The 23,009-nt window shown below is 32.3% G+C and overlaps 1 protein-coding gene across 7 annotated transcripts in view; it reads right to left on the reverse strand.

Moving 5' to 3' along the window:
• Positions 1-23,009, reverse strand: part of LOC129940902 (very low-density lipoprotein receptor-like) — a 388,737-nt gene that overhangs the window by 50,559 nt on the left and 315,169 nt on the right. For 6 of the 7 annotated variants that reach the window (XM_056049430.1, XM_056049424.1, XM_056049425.1 and 3 more), the window contains 7 exons: positions 20,148-20,415; positions 19,765-19,993; positions 11,727-12,059; positions 11,359-11,577; positions 10,855-11,209; positions 10,508-10,706; positions 9,462-9,590 (listed from right to left, as the gene is read on the reverse strand). In XM_056049430.1, the coding sequence (XP_055905405.1) occupies positions 9,462-9,590; positions 10,508-10,706; positions 10,855-11,209; positions 11,359-11,577; positions 11,727-12,059; positions 19,765-19,993; positions 20,148-20,415 (1,732 nt within the window). The remainder of the gene's footprint in view (positions 1-9,461; positions 9,591-10,507; positions 10,707-10,854; positions 11,210-11,358; positions 11,578-11,726; positions 12,060-19,764; positions 19,994-20,147; positions 20,416-23,009) is intronic. The other variant, XM_056049426.1, reaches the window with a different exon arrangement.

The raw sequence follows: 23,009 nt of genomic DNA on the forward strand, positions 1-23,009 counted from the left end.
GCTACTTTTGCAGATGATACCGCAATTTTGGTACCCGACAAATGTGTCTCTAAGGCAGCAGTAAAACTACAAAATGAAGTCGACACAGTGAGAGCTTGGACCGAAAAATGGCGTATCAAACTCAATGAAACAAAATCTTCACATATAAACTTTACAAATAAAAAGATAAACAATATTCCAATAATCATTAATAATCAAGCTGTACCTTACACCTTGGAATGACTTTGAATGCAAAGCTTAAGTGGAAAGAGCACATCAAAAAGAAAAGAGAAGAACTTAACTTGAAATATCGAAAAATGTACTGGTTGCTTGGTAACAACTCTGATTTAACAACTCTGATTAACAAAATAATGCTGTATTATCAAGTACTTAAGCCTGTTTGGACCTATGGAATCCAATTATGGGGCTGTACAAAGAAAACAAATACCGAAATCATCCAAAAATTTCAAAACAAAGTCCATCGTGGAATAGTTAATGCACCTTGGTACATAAGAAATACCGATTTACAGCGTGACTTACAAATAGAAATGGTTACAGATTTTGTTAAAAAATACGCTGTATCGCACAACTAAAGACTGCAAAGACATACTAATTCTGAATGGAGTCTTGAATATAAGAAACCATGTTCGGAGATTAAGAAGAACCAAGCCTAATGAGCTTATGGTCTAAAAAACATGGAAAAGTATTAAAAGTTTAAACTTCACCCAAAGTGATTGTACGAAATTAAGAAAGAAAATTCGGAAGGCGATCCTTCAAGATTGGTCCTGATGAAGAGGTGGTTTTAGTGGTTAAAAGTCCCACATTACTTGGTGTCGAACACTGCCAAGTGTCTTTTGAAGATTTCCTCCTGTCAAACAAATTCTAAATTGGAAATGACAACTAACAATTTGGGCTTTCTTCAATTTAAAACTTATTTGGGCGTTACGACATTAGCTTTGGTTTTTTTTGGCAATTTTTTTCGGTTTTTTGATTTATTATCAATTGTAGGCCTTATGACAATTCAGGATTTTGGCGTTCAAAGGCCCAACTATAATAAACCTAACCGAGCTTAAGCCAGCTTAAGGGAACGAACCAATACGCAACATTATAAGTCACTAACCATAATAGACGTTCGTTAAATTAAGCTAACTTTCGCGCAGTTACGCAATAGCCATTTAAATGTCTCGAGCTTAAGCAAATGTCAAAGTTGAAACGGATTTCAACCCAACATTTGCTTAAGTTACTTGAATTCATTATGGTTACTTTTTGTTTTGACGATAACTTCTGATAACTTTACGGTCGGTTTTGACTTAAGGTGTTTTGGTTTCAGACAAAACGACCTAACTTCCTACAGTGATTCTTCTGCCGATAATACATATTTTAATATTGATGCCAAGAATTTAGCTTTATTTATTATAAATATAAGGGTTTGCCATTATGTTTTAAATATAATATTGGGTAAGTAGCCGACGCGACATAAGTCTGTTCATTTTAAAATATCAAACAAATATGAGCATAAATGAAGTGACAGCTATCAAAAATACTAACTCCGAAAAAGCATTACCAGATCAAAATCCACACGTATAAAAAAGACTCCTATTATTTGACATAAATAGTGCGTAAGTGTAGAAGTTGAACGAATGTGAAAGTGTGATAAAGTTGTTGATAGTCTAAGCCAAAATAGCACTTGCAAATAGTGTTTCATACCTACACGTATAGCTTCAAACCACTTTGAGCAACATTTTGGATTCAAACGACTTCGTATTTACTAATTTTTGACATTTGCGAGTGCAACAAAAATGATTTACACTGGGTCTGGTGCTGGAGATTTTTGGGTCTTCGGGCTTTTGGATTGTGCCCGTAACCCTTTTTCTAGTGTTAAAGCGTTTTTAAGCCAAACAAAGTCATCTTGATAAACAAAGTTGTGTTTTTGTTAATTAGAATTCATTATCATAGGCTACAAAAATATAGATTTCTATTTCTCGAAAAAATATGGTCACTTAAATAACACACTTTTCTTCGACCAGAGACGTGACAGGACCAAGACACTTCAAATCATCTGATGTACCCAAGCATATCATAGAAGGAACGAACAGTTTTTTTTTACACCCAGTCATTTCAAACGTCAAATACATACACTTTAAGTCTAAGCCTTGTCTAAATGTTCGAGTCATAAACATGCACATCAGTTTTGCTCATACCCTTATTTTTTCAATTTAAAAATTCTCAGACGACTCTCTGCAGCCGTTCTAGTTCATTAGAGTCCTTGTTGGACGGTCTGCTCTGTTTATGGCCTATAGTCATCGTCACTCGTGTCGTTCATCGTTGCCATCATCATTGAGTTCACATTCAATTGTGTCACATTCAACGAGGCCATATTTTTATTTGTGTCTCCGCATCTCATCTGGTCGATCTCAATTATGGATGTCATGGTCTTTTGACAAGGGAAACATTCACCTCTAGCCAAAGGCTTCATATGAGTGTGTGTGTGTATAAGAATGTATAGTTCCATATTTCAGTCGATAAATGCCTCATCGGCATTGACAATAATTGACTTTGTCGATGGCATTTTTATAATGAACAAACCAATGACTGCAAAGCTGTCGTCACCGGACTACCATCACCGTCACTATCACCATCATTGACATTTGAACTTGCATCTTCATAATCGCTTCGTGATTGATTTTAGCTTTTTTTTATTTTCTTCAAATGCCCACAACTGCTCTACCGCCACCATCACTGCCTTCACCATTGCTGTTAACGGCCAAGCAACCGATAGCAAGACAATTTCATGAAGGAGAATTGGCTATTTCTTCCTTAAGCGTTGTCGCCAGTGTTGTCAAAATATTTCATTTCATTTTATTCAACTTGATTCCTAAAGTCTTGGTTTACGATTTTACAACTGAAATCTGAGATATGAGAAATCTGGATCAGATATGGATTTAAACGAAGCAAAACAGGAGATAATACAAGCACGGATATGAAGGTAAGGTTTCTTCAACAGAGTCTTGAAAAAAAAAAATTCAATTAACTTGTAATTGAAATCTCCACATACTTTCTCAATTATTTTAAAATGTAATTGAAGAATTTCAATTATTTTAAAATGTAATTGAAGCATTTTAATTACTAATAACATGTAAATGAAGAATTTCAATTACTTATAACATGTAATTGGAGAATTTGAAATACTAATAAAATGTAATTGAAAACAAAGGTAGTGATCAAAAAATCAGTAAAGATAACTTTTTCGAGTAATAAATACACAAACATTTAATTAAATTAAATCTTATGCGTATTTCAAGTTTAATTTAACCAACTTGTCTAAATTAAAAGACTAAAGTAGATTTTATTATATCCAATTTTCAATCTCGATTATTTAATATTTATAACAACTCTGTCTTTTTCTAGAAAGGCGACCGATATGGACGATAGCTATTCGGTTCTAGAATTTCTCGTATATGGATTTTGCACAAATGAAAAAAATGGAAAATAAAAATTACCCGGATGTGTGTCTAATGTCACTATTCCTTCTGCTAGAGTGGATTCATGTGACATAAACCGTTTCGTTCGTTCTTTAGTTGTTTCGATACGAAACATATGTGTGTTTGTACGAGTTTTCCTATATTGGACGAATTTAAGTTGTACATATAGTTTGACTCCTTTTTTGAAACGAAATATTATGTAGTTATATTTATTTATTTTCAAGAATTGAAATATCAGAAAGGGGACATTTTTCTACTTCATTTTCCCAAGAGATGTAGTGTAGTGTATCTGGCTATCTTAAAAATAAACAACAAAACAATCATAGAGATTCGAATTGTTGAAATATAAAAATATAAGAAGGATGACACGTACTCGTAAAGTTAATCTTATTTGTGGAAATAAATTGAAAGTTAAGATATTTTTATGTGCTTACAGCTTCGATTATTATTTTTACCGAAAATAGTTTTGTGTTAATTCCTCTTGAATTGTATTTCAATTCGGTTTTTTTTTGTATCGTTAGAATTCGGATCTGAATCAAGATTCAGGTACCTGACATTATCTATTAAATGGTGGCACACAGATCCAATCTCAAGTGTCTAATTCATATCCTGATTAAGATAAATATTTTGTTCTAATATTTATTAGACTATAAGACTTTTTTTTTTAAATAAACATTTTCCGGTGACTACATTTTAAAATTTTTTTTTTTAATATCAAACTTGAGACAAAGTGCAAGCTTTAGCAAAATAGGGAATGATTTAAAAGGAGATACCTTTGCACATTGGTCTTAAAGCCTTGAATATAAAAATGGAAGGCAAAGTCCGAGTTGGGTAAAGCATTTCACATTCGGGATGTGTAGTTTCAAAAAGAATATCTTAAATTGTCAGTATGTCTGAAATTAAGCTTAAAATTGATAAGCACTCCTGCATAAATGCAACTGGTTGTGTTTACAGAACATTGCTTCGGGGTCATAGTCATATCGACTATCATTTTCAAAGCTTTTTTTGGCTTCCTTCCAAAAACTTTAACTTGTTTTAGGGGAACCCAGGAAGGCAAATTATATTAAAGTTTTGGGCAAATGGAAAGATATACTAATAAGGTGATGCAACAGTCCTTTGAGAACTAGGGCTTAGGGACTTAGAACTTTCAACGATGAGAGATAAGGGTGACCTACAGCAGTTTTTATGTCGACTACTAACCGCTAGTTTGAAAAAAGCTCTTATTCATGACAAGAATTACTTTTGGAGAATTTGTCAGTTTTGTTCAAGAGGCAGTACCCGTCTTTATAAAACTTTAAAAACCAAGACCTAGAGGTCGTGACTGTCCTACGCACTAACCATTACGTACTACGGAACGAATGGGTAAATGAAGGCTTTTATTTCTTGAACCGTCGGACAAATCCTAATCACTTGGCAGAAATATCGAATATGTGATTATTCCGTAAGATTTTATCTATTACACCGAGAACTGAGAGTTGATATACCGGCATCATAGGATTTAACGATAGGACTCGAGACAGTATTGAGTTGTTAAAGCATTACATTCTAAATGGTTAATAATTCGCATCTCGAAGATGCTGTCGAGATCTTAATTTTATGAGCTTATCATATGCTGTCGTTGAAGTTCCACATCTGAAGGACAAGGAAATGATATGAAATCCAGAATCGAATATGAGAAGCTGAGGGTTTGAGTGATTGTTTATGAATAAAAGGTAGAGTACAGAACAGAGCCCTGAGGCACACCATCGTTTATCAAATGCAATAATCTAGCTTTCTCCAAAACGATGTTGAGATGTGTTAAACTGTTACATCACGCGTGGACCTACGAAAGCCAAATTGCAGTTCACAAAGAAGCTGTCGTTTTCGAGATATTTCTTAAGCTAATGACTAATCAGACTTTCCATGACATTGGAAAGAATCAATTTTCGGAAACGTTTATTGAAAAAGTATACTTCTCTTTGTTTATTTCAACAAAAATTCATGCTTCAACCTAAATTATGTATGTCAGTTTAGAAAATATAAGGCTTCTAAGCAATTTGAATGGTGTTATACATTTCTAGCAGATAAATGAAGAGCTTGTTGAGAATGTGAAAAGAAAATATAATAAACGAATATTTCGGGATGTATATCAATACACTTTCAACTGAACTGGAAGTGGAGAACTTAGATTAAGTTATAAAACGAATCGTGAGTCAAAAATTCGACCCTTTTTTAAAACAAGCTTTATACTTATTGGGGAAACAATTTTGTTGCATAGTGAAGTGCAAGTATACTCGTAGTATCTTGCCAAAAATTTTAAGATGTGTTTAATGGGTGTTTTAAATGAAGTATCATGTTCAATCTGGCAATTCTTTTTTACATTTGGTCTTTTTGACAGCTGTCACTTGAATAAGGCTAAGTTGGGTGTTATGTTTTATAATAAAGAGACTACAATTTTATTTCCGAAATAATAGTTCGGTTTGCTCGATAGAATGAAACTATGAATTAATTGAAGGAAGCTTTTGTTGAGCGTATTATTCCAAGCCTTCTATAAAACAAAATGGCAAACTTAAAGCATAATTCATGGCAATAAAATTAAATAGTATGCGTTTGATTTCTTCTTGAAATCCACGAAAAAAAAATCTGCTATTTCTTCAAACCAAATGTGATACAAGATAAGATATTTTGCGAGATTTTCCCAGCAGTAAAATGTTTATCGAACTTTTCCAAAACCTTGCTCTTGTTTATTTACCTCCAAAAATAAAACTATATGTATTCATTTATTATTAAGCGAATTAAGACTATATTTATAAAAATCTTGGAATTTGGATTGAAATACACATATACGGAATTAGTTAAAGTGCATTTTGTCCAACTACTTAGATTAATGATGACTAATTTATTTATATAAGATACCAGTTGCTAATGTTCAACAACTTTTAGCTTTATTGACTAAATAAGTGTAGGTTGGTATATTCACTAAAGTTAAATTTCAAAAAAAAAGAAAAATAGCTTGTATTTCAACAAAAACTTTTATATATAGAAAAAAGAGACGAAATTAATATGAGTGTTAAGTTTGTTACCTCAATTAGTGCCAGGAATAGTAAAATTGCAAAACCAAGTCTTATATATTCTCTAATATAATGTTCAGGTATAGAGGAAGACAAAGTTAAGAGGTTTTATTTTGTTTATATAGATATATATACATAGATACTTTGTGTAAAGTGTTATGTGAATAATTGTTTCATTAAAAAGGGATAGAGAAATATAAGCCCCTATTATTTAAAGTAATTTGATTTAAAGAAGATATAAATTTAGGAAATGGAAAACTTTAACATATGTACAATGTACATGTAAAGCTAAGCTACATATGGACCTTTTTTGAACAAAAGCACTTAAACAAATCACTTATCTTTGAATTATTGGTTCTGAATTTCGAATATAAATTGGTAGCTTAGCGTGATGAGCTCACGTAAACATAACAGTGATTTATAATCTGAAATGTATACAAATCAAATGAAAGGATACATTCAAATATGTATGTAGTATAGGGTCATTCATGTAGTAGTTTCAAGGTGGTAGCGCTGGTATTTGACACCTTGCAAAAACACAGCGCGGTTATCAAGATTTGGCACTTGAAACTTGAGTACAAAGAACATAGGGGCCTTTACAGGCAGTACTACGAAATATTGAAATCTTATGTTATGAACCAACTCTTTGGAGTATAGTAAGACGGAACTAAGAAAAGGAGAAGTCGGTTTACTACAAGCAAGTATCCTATGACTAACCTTGCATCTGGATATATCAACGCTAACATGAACACTTTTGCACTTTTGTTAAAGTCAGTGTTTAGATACAAAAATGGATTATCAAACTTAAAGGAACAAAATCTACACATATACATTAAAAAAAATTGAAAATGTTCCAATTTCTATAAACCATACAGAAGTACCTTTTTCCAACAATGCCAAATACTTTGGAATGACTTAGGATGCAAACTTTTAAAGGAAGAGCTCATCATTAAATAGAAAATATATCCAGAACAAACTTATGTTTTAAAAACAAGTACCTATCCTAAAGTCCTGTTTGGCATCAAATTATGGGTCAAATAAAACAAATGCTAAACCCATCCAAACATTTCAAAACAAAGCACTTCGTGGAATAATAAATGCCCCTTGCTAAAAGAAATAGCGATTTAGGAAGTAGAAGCGGTTGAAAAACACGCTGTTTCACATCGGAGACTGACTTGATTTTACGAGACAATGGTCAAATATTAAAAAGAACCAAGCCTCATGAGCAAATGGTCTAAAAGCTATGGGAAAGTATTTTTACTCTAAACTTTCCGAAATTAAATTATACATTAAGAAAGAAAAAACATGTATCGATCTTCAATATACAGATTCTGATTAACCAGTAATTTTAATGTAGTACTGAATTTTACCGATTAATGTGAAGATTTCCATCAGATAGGCAAACATATTAATAAATTAATAAAAATATATTAAAACAAATTTGGTTACCATACAAATATTACAGTGAACCAACTTTAAAAGATAGGCATATGATGTTGCGGCATTTAAAAGAACTATTGAAGGCCAACAGTTTGTTCGTACAAAATTTAACAAAACTTAAACCGTTTTCGAAACGCACTCCGTTTTGGAACATTCTTTATTGGTGATTCTCTCTAATTAGTCTAAGTGTACTGGCTTCCTCAGTTAATGAGCTACTAACACTGAAAGAATTTTTCAAATCGAACTTGTAGTTCCTGAGACTAGTGCGTTCAAACAAACAAACAAACAAACAAACAAACAAACAAACAAACAAACAAACAGACAAAGCAAACTAACACTTCAGATTATAATATTGGGCTGGATTTCTTTTGTTGAACACTTTAGTTTACTCTTAATTAGTGAATAGTTAAAAGTCATACTTATAGTTTAAAGCAAAAGAATAAACTAAAAACTTTACTCTTCCTAAATCTGTCTCTGTTTAGATTGGGTTTAAGTGTCGGCCAGTAATGGTAAAGAACACACTTAGGCCAGTTTAATGGTCCAATGTGATACCAAATGAATCTTGAGGTTTCAATGAAACCAGTTTGAGTAACTTACGAAACGTGAAAGACTAATTATGTTAATATAATTAAGATAGTTTAGTTCGATATAAAAAACATTTCCTAGGAAAGTCCTGTGTTTTTGAGATAGAACAAGGCATGTACAGAGAAGATGAAGAACTGTTTCCTCTAAGTCATTTGAGAATGCGCACAGCCACGTGGCCTGCTTTCCTATTAGGCGGTGCCCGGTTATGACACAGATTACTGAGCTTATTTCCGATCTGCTAAGAGATAGGAAGCAACTTCAACGCTTTAAATCTAGTTCAGGATAGATGTTTTTTAGTATATCAAGAGTTGTCAGGTAGAGTAGGGCGTTCAGCGGCGAAGAGACATAGAAAGATATCTTGTAGCAATACTTGCCTTTACATGGACATCAATCAATTGTTTTAAAGCTCTTCAGAAGGAATAATGATAGACTTTTAGGTCGTAGATCTTAAGGGTTGCCTTGCAAACAACTTTTTGTCTTTAAACTTATACCTTTGGGCTTATTTTAAGATACAAAGGGCCAAACTAATAATTAAATTTAATGTCGAGGTTAAAATATGAGCGAAATTGACCTACAATGCTATGGGCACTTTTTGATAAACGATACAAGCTATGACCTAATATTAAAGTTGACTCTTAACAAAAACCATTTATAGTTTTTAATTAAAATAATTGGACTTAACATTCAGGGTCCAAAATATATTAAATGATACTTATTTTTTTGTCTAAAAGAAGTTATGTCCACTAAAGTAAATTATTTATCAATTTTCTAAAATAATTCTCCTAGGAGCTAGAAAAATGTTTTATTGTAGCCTTAAATGATTATTGTGAGTGTAATGAAAACCGAGATTTTGGTTTTTGTTTTCTTAATCACCACCACCTCATGGTTATTTACAAAAAGAAAATATTGGATTGAAAAATCATACCATTGCTGTAGCCTTGTTCAGTACTCTCATTCGAGGTATTATTTGTTTTGAACGTCAACGGTCGTTTTGTAGATGAATGAGGTAGTTTTGTTGTTGAAGTCTTCTTTGGTGGTATTGTTGTGTTTTTGACTTTTGGAATTTCATAATTTTTTTTTTGGTTTGAAAACAATTTACACACAAAATCAACAAGACGTCATTTAAAAAATTGAACATGCAAAAAAAATGTACAAACGTTATAGAAATAAAAGTAACAATAATTAAAAATTCAATAAAAGCAAAATATTTTAAAATATAACAGCAGCGAAATTAAATCAAATAAAAAATATTTAAATGCAGTCAATGTTTCATGAACTGAAATTAAAAAAAGTGTAGCCTTAGGGTAAGATTCTATTTGACAACTCAGATTTTATCCGGAAATTTAAAAGACTTAAATTTTTCAATAATGAAATTTAAAAACTTGCTGGTGGAAAAACATAGATTAAAACACATTTAAAGCTGCTTTTCAGTCAATCCACTGAAATTCGGCTTGACATCATAAATTGCCTATCATTTAACCCATTTTCATGTCGAAATATTCAAAAATTGTATATTTGGTAAATCATTCCAGCTGAATAATAACACGCACACATGAATGGTTATAAGGTTGGAGGCCAATGGGTGTTGTGTAGGGCTGTCAACCTGTCACACTTTTCATTTATACAAAGTATCGATACGTGCCGATGCAATTCCCGAGCCTTATTTTCAAATGATTAAAGAACTTTGGCAAACACAAAATTTAGCATTTTCCATTTCAATGATATTTTATATGAAGTATTAATATGATTACGGATTCATGACTTTCACATTTAAATATTTTTTATTTGATTTGTTTCCCCACAAAACGAAAACTTTAACTTTCAATTACAAAATAAAATAATATAAAACCAAAGCTCTTGATTTTAAAAGCTTAAAACATAAAATTCAGCTCACATTAAATTCAAAATAAACTTAGGTATAATAAAATATATATATGCATTTAAATTGTAGAACAAATAAAATAAACTTACGGTCTTCGACACACATCAGTCTATCGTCCATTAATTTAAGGCCCGTCGGACAGGCACAGGATATACGCGGACTGCGATCATTTATTCGTGGCGCTGGTAGGCATAAATGCGAACAATGCCCATTTACCGACTGACAGTGATTAATGCCGTCAGGCTGTCGGTAAGGATGGTAAACATGAACAGTCATCGGGTGTTGTAGCTTTATATACATTTGGGAATGCAAGTTAAAAAAAAAATATTTTTAAATTAATCGAATTTTGTATTTTCTTCTTGAAACAAATGAATATGTGGATGAGAGAGAATAATTTAATTTCTTTTTATTTAAACCCATCCGGTACTAAACTTACCATATGAAGTGCGGTAATCGCCTCAACATCATGCCCATTGAATTTATTCGCTTTGAAAACAGTCTGTTTATCCCAATCGGTCCAATAGACCCAATCTTCAAATGTTGTTATCGAAAATGGATGTCTCAAATATTCAGCTGAATACAAAATCTGACGGCGTTGTGTTCCATCATAGTTGGCTGACGAAATAACATTAAGCTTCGCATCCACCCAGTAGATCCTCTTTCGAACCAAATCCAACGTCAGACCATTTGGCCACTTCACATCGTAACTGACAATTGTTTTGCGATGAGAACCATCCATACCGGAACGTTCAATGCGAGGATTCTTTCCCCAATCTGTCCAATACATCCATCTGCAAATATATACTCATATAAATGACAATCATTTTCCTTTTTTTTCATTTCTTCAGTGGAGAAGAGTGAAAACCTTCATTAAAATCGGCTTTAAATACACTCGCGGCTCTGTGGAGAATTTATATGAAAATAAAAAAAAAACTCTTACCCATCAATGGGATCCAATGCAATGGCACGTGGTATCTCGAGTTGGTCCTTGATAAGGACCATACCCATATTTCCATCGAAATTTGTCAACTCAATGGTACACTTGTACGTGTCAGTAAAATATATATGATTATAAATCCAATCAACGGCCAAACCATCAGCTGTTACTGAATGATCATTAAGGACCACAGTCTTGTCATTGCCCTCATCGATTGGCGCCCTACAATAAAACCGTATAGAGGAGTGAATAGTAATTTCAAATTAGCATTTAGGTATATAGCCACTTCATGGATAGGATGAATAAGGTTGAATAAATTCCAACCCCTCCTTTCTCTATTATGTAATTCTATATGTGGAGGTAGCACCTACTTGTATATCCTTTGAGTGGTCACATCGCTCCAGAATATCATTCCGGTGCGGAAGACAAAATCCAATGCTGTTGCCGATTTAGTGTCATTCACTATTGATGTCATTTCCATGTGATCAAGAGCAATTTTTCGGATATCATGGCGTCTTGCAAATAGTAATGACGCATGTCCTTCGGTTGCTTTACAACGGGTGTGGTTTCGGGGGTCTCTCATGTAACCTGGTTCACATTCACATTTGAAACCACCAATTTCATTGATACAGATGTGTGAACATGCTCCCGGATCATCGCATTCATTTATGTCCTCACACAATTTACCATCACTAAGTTTGTACCTATGCGGATAGAAAATATTTATGAAAAGAGTAATTTTGTTCTTTTGCAAAGGATGTACTATGTTTATAAAAATAGGAATTTGGGAGTACTTAAAATATTTTAGGATTATTGTGTTGAATTGGAAAAATCATAATATTTATCAAAACTAGGAACAGTTCACATTTCGTTGAAAAATGCATTTTGAGTGCATCGTTATTAGCAAGTGATAAAAAGTCCCATATGAACATTGAAAGTTATTAAGGTTTTCTAGTCGAAAATTTCCGTTTTTGGGCTGTAACTTTTGAAGGGTAAAGATAAATAAAAGTTTTCAGGTAGATTTAGTACTAAACAAAATTCTTAAGTTTTTTTTTGTCTACTTCTTTAACTTTTTATTACAGCGGTATCAGAAAATATTAAATGCCGAAAATATCTTCGTATCTTAAAGAGTTTCAGGTAAAAAATGTTGTTTTATTGTTAGGACACTGTGTGGTGCTTAGAGCAGGTTTCCCACGTTAGGGATAGACAAAAGATTAATGCTGGGCAGAGGTTGTGGCACATGTCAGTTGCGGGTTCATGAGGGTGGGCCCTAAGGCCCACATAAAAGCTCTTTAATGTACAAGAACTAACAATTTTGATTTTATTTGACTTAAAATTACAAGGGACGAGGAATTCGGACTCAAAAAGGGAAAAAGTAGAGGGTATCTTTCAGATGGGATTTGGAAATGTTAAAATCGAAGACTACCATAGCAGCGTTGCAGTGACGAAGAATTCTGGACATTGGTTCAAAGTGCCTGTAATTAGTGCGGTGACGAGAGATATAGAAAAGGGAAACAGATCGCAGATTTCGAGGGTTGGTGTTAAGATGAATATCACTCAGAAGTGCCGGCGAATCTATATTGCCCATTAACAATTGTTGAGCAAATAATATATCAGCGTTTTGGCGTCTTATATATAAGGGCTGAAAGCGTATCAGTTTTAGTCCATCGGCATAAGGAGGCAAGTTGAATGTATCATCCCAGGGAAGGCCACGTAAGGCAAATCGAACGAAACGTCTTTGAACATTTGCAATTCTGAGTGAATGGTTTTCATAAAGGGGAGACATGCATATTCAAGATGAGGACGGACTAGGGAAATGTAAAGCGCTTTAGTTACATAGGGATTGGAAAATTCTTTTGACCATCTCTTAATAAAACCGAGAGGTCTATTAGCTTTATTAATAATTTGGTCAAAATGGGAATGGAAATTCAGGTGTTTGTCACACATAATACCAAGATCTCTAATAGAATCGACGAAGAGAAGGGGGGACTACCTTGTGCGACTCCAGAAGTTGCATGTATAGGATTGGAGACTGAGTTACGGAAAAGGACTCTATTAGTTCTATTCGCAAGATAGGAGCTTATCCAGTTTATAAATATAGATGGAAAGCCTAAAACTCTTACTTTGAGATAAATTATGTTATGGGATATTTTATCAAAGGCTTTGCTGTAATCAGTGTATACAACATCAACTTCGTTGCCATTCTCAAGGGCTGACAAAACTTTGGATATGAATTCAATTAAGTTAGTCGTAGTGGATCTACCTTTAAGAAAACCATGTTGAGCGGGGGAGAATAAAGGCTTGCAATGGAAATAAACGGAATCATAAACTAAGCTTTCAAAAAGTTTTAGAATGCATGAAAGTTTAGCAATAGGTCTATAATTGTTAATTTCAGTTTTATTGCCTTGTTTATGAATGGAAAATATAAATGAATCTTTCCATATATGAGGAAACACACCTTGGGAAAGAGAGAGTTCAAAGAGTGCAGTTAGAGACTTTGACAGAGAATGCATACATTTTTTTAGAACTACTGATGGGACGCAATCAGGACCAAGGCTAAAGTTTTCTTTGAGGCTTACGATTTTGGCAATTACCATTTCTTCAGTTATTGTAAACAATGAAAGAGAGGTTTGAGTGCAACCATCTAAATAACTAAAGTAGTGTGGATCAGGATCATGCAGATGTTCAGTATACGATTTGCTAAAGTAATTGGCAAATAGATTTGATATGGTTATTGCATCAGAGGAGATTATGTTGGAGAAACTCATTGAAGGTGACATTTATAAACTTGAAAAAATTCCTTGCATCAGAAAGAAGGAATAAAGGGATTCCCTTAGTTCAGAGAAAGAATTATAGGCGAAAAGATAGTTGTTGTGATCAGTATCAGATTTGGACTGTAAAAAGATCTTCCAAAGCTTGTAACTGGTATTTCTTAGGCTACGGAGCTCTCTGTTGTACCAAGGGGGAGCAGAGGTGAAATCTTTTTTTACGAGAGAATGGTACTGATTCTTCAATACAGTACGAAAGAATCAAATAAAACCAATTTGTAAGGGACTCAACTGTTAATTGGAGGGATCTTAATTTAAAATCGGCTGAGCTAAGAAGATTGTTAAGTTTGGAGAAATCAGTCCTACGAAAACCATAACAGTAATTCTCCATTTCAAAAAAGTTGTTTTCAAATTCAATGGGGAAGGAGAGATTAAGGGGAAGATGATAGCGATCAAAGGTTGAGAGAAGGTGAGGGCTCGCGGAGACAACACAGTTATCGCAATCAGATGAGAATATGAGATCAAGGTGTCTCCCCATAAAGTTTGCTACTCCATTAAGTTGAATAAGACCACAATCAGACAGACAATCAATGAACAGCGATTCAGAGTTTTTTATTACACAGGTACTGCTTCTTCCTAGTAACCAAAAAATCCTCCTTCAATAATTTTCCTCATGAAAATTGCTTTCTCAAATTAACTATAGGTGCCCTCATTCATAGAAGAATGATAGTTGGGCTTAGTTATCAATGGACTATTTCCCCACCAAATTTATTTTATTTGCTACCCTTTCTTTGACAACCAAAAATGGCTGTTATCTTCTTTACAATACGCTTTTTTTGAAGAACCAGAAATTCATTCTAGCAAGTGTTTTGAGAATAATAAGCAAAGTAAAAGGTTAGCGCGTTTCTGTTTTGGTCCATCGTTCAGATGGATTAGACCGAACGTCATAATTGATGGCGTTGTCTATACTGTTATTGAACCTATTCTACCGCATCTTAAACAGGATTTAAAGTTCTTATTGAAAAGGAATGGTTAATTTGTGGGCATACATTTCAAACGAGAATCGATCACGGTAATGGATATCCAGTGTTCTTACAGTTCAAAGCTCGTATCTGGCAAGCAACAGTTTCCGAATCTAATGCAATTCAATAAAAATTGTTTGATCACCAACTTTGATCATTAGTTTTTGTGCCGTTCTAGAACCTTTCCTTGCTGAGGGATTCAAAGAAGATATAAAAATAAAATCTATAGGTTTTGGCCTTATGTATATTATTATAGTTCCATCAAAATGTACCGAAATCTATTTTTAACACATAACACTAGTTTAAAGCACCGCTAGAATGTGATGCTTTAAACTCGTCAAAGCCTTTTATTTTAGGAGGAGCAATGGTGTGCAAAAGACAAATGGATTTGCAAGCAAAACTATAGGAGCAATTGGATGAAAAACGATAAAAAACCATTCTTAAGGTCAGTTAATCAATTAAGGGATATTTAAAAAGCCATAAATTAAACAGACCGAAAAACAACACAAACACTTCATAAATATTTGAAAATTGGTAAGGACGTTCGAAAGTTCCATCAATAAAGCTATACATATTTCACTAAAATCTTAAGTGATCACATATAGTTATCCAAGTATTTATTCATTTATTTTGGCTTATATAGCTTAGTAATTAAAATTTTAAATTTTGTGGCTTTAGAAGTCTATTTTTGTCAAATATTTCACAATTATTCTCTTTAATTTGTAAGTCTCTTGTGATGCAAAAATCTGAAACTTGTTTGAACTAAGAAACAAATATTAATTTTATATAAACAATTTTTTCTTTTACTGATTGGTCTAAAAGTTTAACAAAATACTTATGCAAAGTTTTGTTAAGATAAAAATTTAAAAACATATTTGGATTAAATAAAAATTAGTTTTTACCAATTTTGTGCATTATTTTTGCAGGTTTTATTTTATATTTTTTGTATTAAAAAACTGACAATTGGATTTTTCCAAAAAAAAAATCAGATGTTTAAATTAATGTTCTAAGCCAATGTTTCCATGAAATTCGAGTTGGAAATCAGTTAATACCTATATTAAGTAGTATTTTTTTCTTTAAAAAAATTGGAACAACTATTTTTCTTAAAATTTATGAAATGTCAAAAACATTATTTTTTGATACATACTATTATTGATATTTAAACTATTTGAAGTGACAAAGAATTTTGTATGTTTTTAAACGTCAAATAGGAAAATATTGTAATGACACCGATTTGTCGAATTAAAAAAACTGACATTTCTCGACGTTTCAAGGTCCCTAGAGTCGAAATAAAAGATTTTTAGAAAGATGTTTGTGCTGCGTTTGTACGTTCGTTCGTACGTCGAGTCCGTACGGTCGCGACGTACGTTTTTTTTGTTGTCCATAGCTCAAGAAACGGAAGAGATATCGACCTCAAACATTTGTTTTGATAATAATGCAGAAAGGGCTCTCACGAAAACTGCCTGGGTGTTTATTTTTTTAACATAGCAGTTTAAAAAAAGGTGACAATGTTTATTAACCCTAAATATCTCACGAACCAATGATGCTAGAGACTTGAATTAAATTTTATAGTATATATTGTAACGTGATACGAAAACAGTATATTTTTGGAAAAAAAATGCAATTGAGGTTTTTTTTATATATAAAAAAAAATGGAAAAAAAATTTGTCACATCGAAAATTTTACGAATAAAAATTATTTTATCAACAATTTTGTGCATCGAAAAATAACGTTTTTAACATCTGGTAAGATTTTGAGAAAAATCAAATAAAAAGTTTTTTTTTAATAAAAATAAAAACCTAAAAAAAACATCACTCAAAGTTTTTAAAGATTGAATTTCGACTCCAATATCTTTTCAAAAACTTGAGATTCAAACTTCAAAGCTTCAAACGTATTTTATCTAATGAGAAATGTTGTTTTCAACATTGGAAACATTTTGAGAAAATTCAAATTGATAGTCTTTTTTTACAAAAAATAAAAACCTAAACAAAACAATTAATAAAAGTTGTTAAAAATTGATTTTCGATTTAAATATCTCCTAAAAACTTTGAGATATTTTCTTTAAACTACTTTTGTCTTTAAAAAAATATTTTTGTCAACATTCAGTAACATTTTGAGAAAAATCGAATTGACAGTTTTTTTTACAAAAACTAAAAACCTTAAAATAAATTTAACAAAAGTTGTAAAAATTGATTTTCGAGTCATATATCTTTTAAAAAGTTTGAGATTATGGCTTCCAACTAATTTTATTTTATAAGAAATATTTGTTTTTAAACATTCGGAAAAATGTTGAGAAAAATCGAATCGCCAGTTTTTTTTTTACAAAAAATAAAAACCTACAAAAAATTAATAAAAGCTGGTAAAACTTTGAGATATTGTCTTTGAACTATTTTCATCCTTTAAAAAATATTGTTGCCAACATTCATTTAAATTATAAGAAAAATCTTATTAAAAGTTTTTTTTACAAAAAAAACAGTATTAAAACTTGATAAAAATTTACTTTCGACTCAAATAACTTCAAAAATTAAAAATATTGTCTTCAAACTTTTTATTTCACAGAAAATATTGTTTTCGATTTTCAGTAGTTTTTTTTATAAAAATCCAACAGTTCGTTTTTCATAAAAAATAGTACGCAAATTTGGTAAAAATTGATGTTCGCTTCTCGATATCTCTCAAATTAATTTCATACATCCAATTTGTAAAAATTTAAGAAATGCTACTAAAAATGATAAATTTATTTTCGACTAAAAATCTATTTAAAAAAAAACTATTTAATTAAACTTTTTCGCTATAGGAAAAATATTGTTGGTAATTTTAATAATATAATAATAAGAATAATTCAACTGTCAACTTTTTTAACCCAACACGAAAACCTACAAACTTTTAAGCAAGACAAATCGACAGACGGGATGAGAACGTGAAGTTATGAGTGTGGGTCGCATCCCAGCCTCTTTTTATTTATAAAATAAAATCAAGTCATAAAATATAATACTATTTTGCTTATAGTCGATAATACTATTAGTTCGGGAGATATTTGGAGTCAAATAATGTCTTACCCTTTTACCTGGGACCTATAAGAACTCTAAAAGTGGAAAAAGTCGGTCTGTCCTCGTTTCAACCGCCCAAAGTTTTAAAGTTTTAAGCAAATTCGCATTACATTTTCTGACGCTCTTAAATCTAGTTGTAAAAGAGATTCTGGATTTACAGAATTTCAACTCTTTTGCATTATCTAGCTTATAAAAACCTTACAACATTTTGGATTTAACTCAAGACAATTTTATTGGATATCCAGTTATTTGCTTATTTAATAGTACTTAAAAAATAGTACGAGTTCCATCTGGTGACCCTGAGGGCAACCACCTGGGTCCATTCATATTTTTATCTTCTGTAAATGAAATTATCTTATTGTATACTTTTAAACTGGTTTGTTAAGTACGGTGACGTCAATTTGACTTACATCGTTGGTGACGCCTGGTCCCACAGACCTATATATATATTATTATATTTTATCAACCATTGCATGTTTATTTCACTCTTAATATTTTGGAAACTATTTTGACGTGAATCATTAAACAGATTTTTAAAAATTAAATGTCATATTAAAAACAATACAAAAAAAGTCATAGAATAAAATGATTTCTGTTAGTCTCGAAATTTCGAAAAATTAAAACGATTTTTTTGTACAACATTTAATAGTGACTTCTTGGCTTACATAATAAACCAACATTTTGAAACGTGTCCTCAAGAAGGGATTTAGTTATGAAATTTTAAAGGAGAATTGAAATACAATGCAACGAAATGGAAATGTGAACTAGACTACAAAGTCCAACTGAAAACTTTATGTAGAATCTACTATTCAAAAGTTACATTTTTAAAACGAACATTTTGAGCAAAAAAACCTTAATTACTTTTTATGCTCGTGTGGAATTTTTTGGGACTTTTTGTCACTTATTATTAACTATTTCTTCAGTATCTGAACCAGTTTTCAATGCGAAACTTCTATTTCGAGTGGACTAAAAGCATATTAACATCTTAACCCATTTCAAAGCTGAACAAATATTTTATTCTAAGAATTCGAATTCTTTGTCTTTAATATTTTCCATGTTCTTGTTAGTTTTCTTTAAATAAAAACTAAATAATTTTGACTAACATGGTGTATTGCATGAAAAGTGTGTGTATAAATAACTATGGTGAATTTATAACCTTTACAAATTGAAACATTTTCATTAAATTACTCCCACACCATCCTGCATTTTCATTCACACCACTGATTAATTAAAATCAGCATTTTTATTAATGATAAAAATAAGCTCATTATAAATCAAAAAATTATGCTACACGAGTACAATTTGATGATGTCCCCTGGCGTGATTTATTAATTTGTTTAACATTTTTTGAAATAATTTAGTCTCAACGCTTAAAAAACTGCTTTAGGTTAAATTATTGCCCTAAAAAGCGCCAACTGTAAAAAATTACATCACAGCTAATAAATTCACACACTTGCACAAAAAAGTACAAAATTTATGCAAATCATTAAAAGACAGAAAAAAACATAATAAATAATCTTTATGAATAATATGGAGGCACATCAGGTACCTTACGAATATAAATCAACTTACCCCTCACGACATTCACATCTGAAACTAACAGGTGTATCAACACATTTATGTGCACATCCGCCATTGTCCGAGCTGCACTCGTTGACGCCACACTTTCCTGCTGGTTCGTCCTCTCCATCGGGACAGTCCTTTCTCATGTCACACACTTGCGAAAGTGGAATACACATCCCGCCCCCGCAATCAAACTGGCTTGTTTCAGAGCATTCGGTTTGATTAAGTTTGCTGGTGCCTTTAAAGAAGATAGGTTTATTTAATATACCAACGATATAGCTATGAATTTAACACAGCTAGCTCTCGACTTGCGATATGCATCAGCCACACCAGTCAAAAAGCACCCTTACGCTAACGCCTGCCACTACCAGCCCCGACCCACCCCAACTTACCACAGTTCAATTCGTCACTTTTGTCCGGACAGTCTGCTTCACCGTTGCACATCAAATGTCCTGGAATGCAACTCCGATCTGCACATTGAAATTGGTCCCCACGACATGTGACATTCGAGCAATTCAATTGAATTTCATCGTCTCCATCTGGACAGTCTCGTTCTCCATCACAAACCCAGTTACGGTGAAGGCAAGTAATGCGATCCTTGCATTGGAACTCGTTTTGCAAACACGGGGTAGAGATAATACGTGTGACATTCAGGCAGCTCTGCAATATGGTTAGGGGTAGAAAAATAAATGGATGAATTATAAGGACGTCGTCGTATGTGTGTACGAAAGAGTTCAGAGGGAGAGGAAAAGATAAGCTCTAAGGGAGTCTTAACAATTTGGTTTTGCTTTTGGTTTAAGTTGGTTGAGGATAAAAGGACAAGACCGAATTTCAGAGGGATCTTCTCAAGCCAAGGTGTTGATATGAATTATATTGACTTTTTGTAAAATACACACACATATGCCATATGCAATGATGTATGCTCCAGAGGTTTTATCTACGATACTCGTATATAAAAGAGGTAACGGTACCTATACCATAAGTATGCAGCTTCGATGGGGTTTCTATACAAGGGTAAGATGGATTTACCTCCAGGAGAGATGTCACTCCACATGATACATACTTGCAGTACAATACAAAGCTAAAGGGACATTTTGGTATAGATGTTCTAATTTATGTTTACCTGACAGGGGGAAAAAAAGAAGACATGGCAATAATTTATGATTGGAAAACGAGAAAAGTCAATTAGATAAAAGCTAAAAGTTTCTTTAAAGTTGTAAGAGTATTTATTGAAATTATTATAAGTTTCCATTCATACTCATTTAAATATTTATGTGGTTAGTTTATTTCCATGAAAAGAATGTATTTGATGTAGAATGTAAATATAAATCAATAAAATTTTATAATTGGAAATTGTTCTTGGAATTACTTGGGACGTTTCTGAGTAAAAGAGGAAAATTCGTTAGAATTTTAATAATCCTATTTAACTTAACACAGATTACATAATTATCAATGAAATGTAAACCTTAACGTTTCTGACGCACAAAAACCCACACTTATTTAATCAGTCTTTTAATGCTGCTTTATAATGGGTGTTTTTTAGGCGTGAGGTATTAAAAAAGAAATAAGACTCATGTAGTTAATTGTTACTGATAAGTATTTCTCATTTTGTTTTAAAACTGTTTCGGGCCGCCAAGGTTGGATCGAATAAATTCTTTTTGAGAACCAAACGTTCAACCAATTTTTTCAGTAATCGACGCTATGAATATTCTCTCCTAAGGAACCAATCCCCTAAGGGCTTATCAGTGTATTTTAATTTGCAATATTTGCTAAAGGTTTTAAGGAGTAAAGCTAAGCATATACATGCTTGGAAGATCTTTCAGATTTTAGACAATTTTCTATCAACCATGGAAACATCCAATTTTATCTGTAAAGTGACAGAGTAAAATTTTTATAAAAGTTTTTGAACAGGAAACAACAACAAGAGTTTGCAGGATTTTTGAAGAACTTTAGACTTAGTAGTCTGTGGAAGGAAATAAGTAGTCCCCGTTTGACAAAATAACGAAAATAAGTTGAAGAGGCAGAACGCAAGAACACATTATAAACAATTCATCCATGCGTTTGGGACAAGGTAATGTTTGTGGGAAGGAGATTATTCCAAGTATACACTACCTAAGGAAACGGTTTGGCACGACGTTAACGATACCATAGAGATGGTTGACAACGAATGTAAAGGTCAAATGGTCAAACCTCCAACAACCTTCTGTCTCAACTTTGACATATTGCGAACGAAAATTTGGTCAGGGGACGATCGAAAATATTTCGGTAAGCCAAGCGATAAGCCAATGCAGTTTTTAGTTTTTAGATTTTAGATTTTTTTTAATGTTTTTGCACGATCTATTTTTTTTTTCCTCCAAAAATTTATTTACAATGAGTTTGTCTAAAGCATTCCAACCGTGTAAACAGACCGTTTCTTATTAGAAGACAAAACATTGTCAGCAATTTTTAGTCAATTTTCTGCCAAACAACTATTTAATGTTTGGATAATAATAATCAACCGTATAAACGGTCAATTTTCACTCAATATAAAATCTGCTTTTCACCTAATTGGATGCTATATAAAGGGTTTTGACAGTTCGGCCAGGTTGGGAGATCTTCCAATCTTACATAATTTGGTAAGGTTTATTCATTATGAAATGACAAACCAAGTTCAGCACAAATCAAGTGAAGCTCTCAAAAAGACCAACTTCAATAAAAGTTTTGCCAGATTAATAATCACACGTTTAAAAAAAGTAGCATTTTAATTCTCATATCTAAAACAAATTGTTTACAAAATTGGTATTTTTAGAATTTTTTAATGTTGTTTGTCGTTTTTTAAAAAGGTTTTGTGTAAAAACTTGTTTATCAATCTGGCACCACTCTTTTTGGAGTCACTTGATATATCTAGTTTCAATTTTGTTTCACATTTTATTATAAATACACTAACTCCTAACACCGTTTGCAGGCTGTGCAAGTATATTACCAAATAAATGGTTCGGTTTGCGCGGTAGTACCCTTGGAGCCTATGTCACTTGAAGTTATTTTTAATGAGTACTGCATGCGATGAATTGACAAGAGTGCTTCTAATCATGAAACACAACAAAAAATCTATTAATTTAAGTAAAGTTATGGTAGGCGCACTATTTCGAAGGCTTTTGAAGCGGCCTATTTTTGTGAATTTATGTAAAGTCACTTGTCAACACAGAACAGCTCCAGAAGATTGCGCTTTTGAAGAGAATATGCCACAAGTTATTGCTAACATACGGCCCCAAAAG

The sequence above is a fragment of the Eupeodes corollae genome, chromosome 1 (genome assembly GCF_945859685.1).
Source record: "Eupeodes corollae chromosome 1, idEupCoro1.1, whole genome shotgun sequence".
NCBI classification, from domain to species: Eukaryota; Metazoa; Arthropoda; class Insecta; order Diptera; family Syrphidae; genus Eupeodes; species Eupeodes corollae.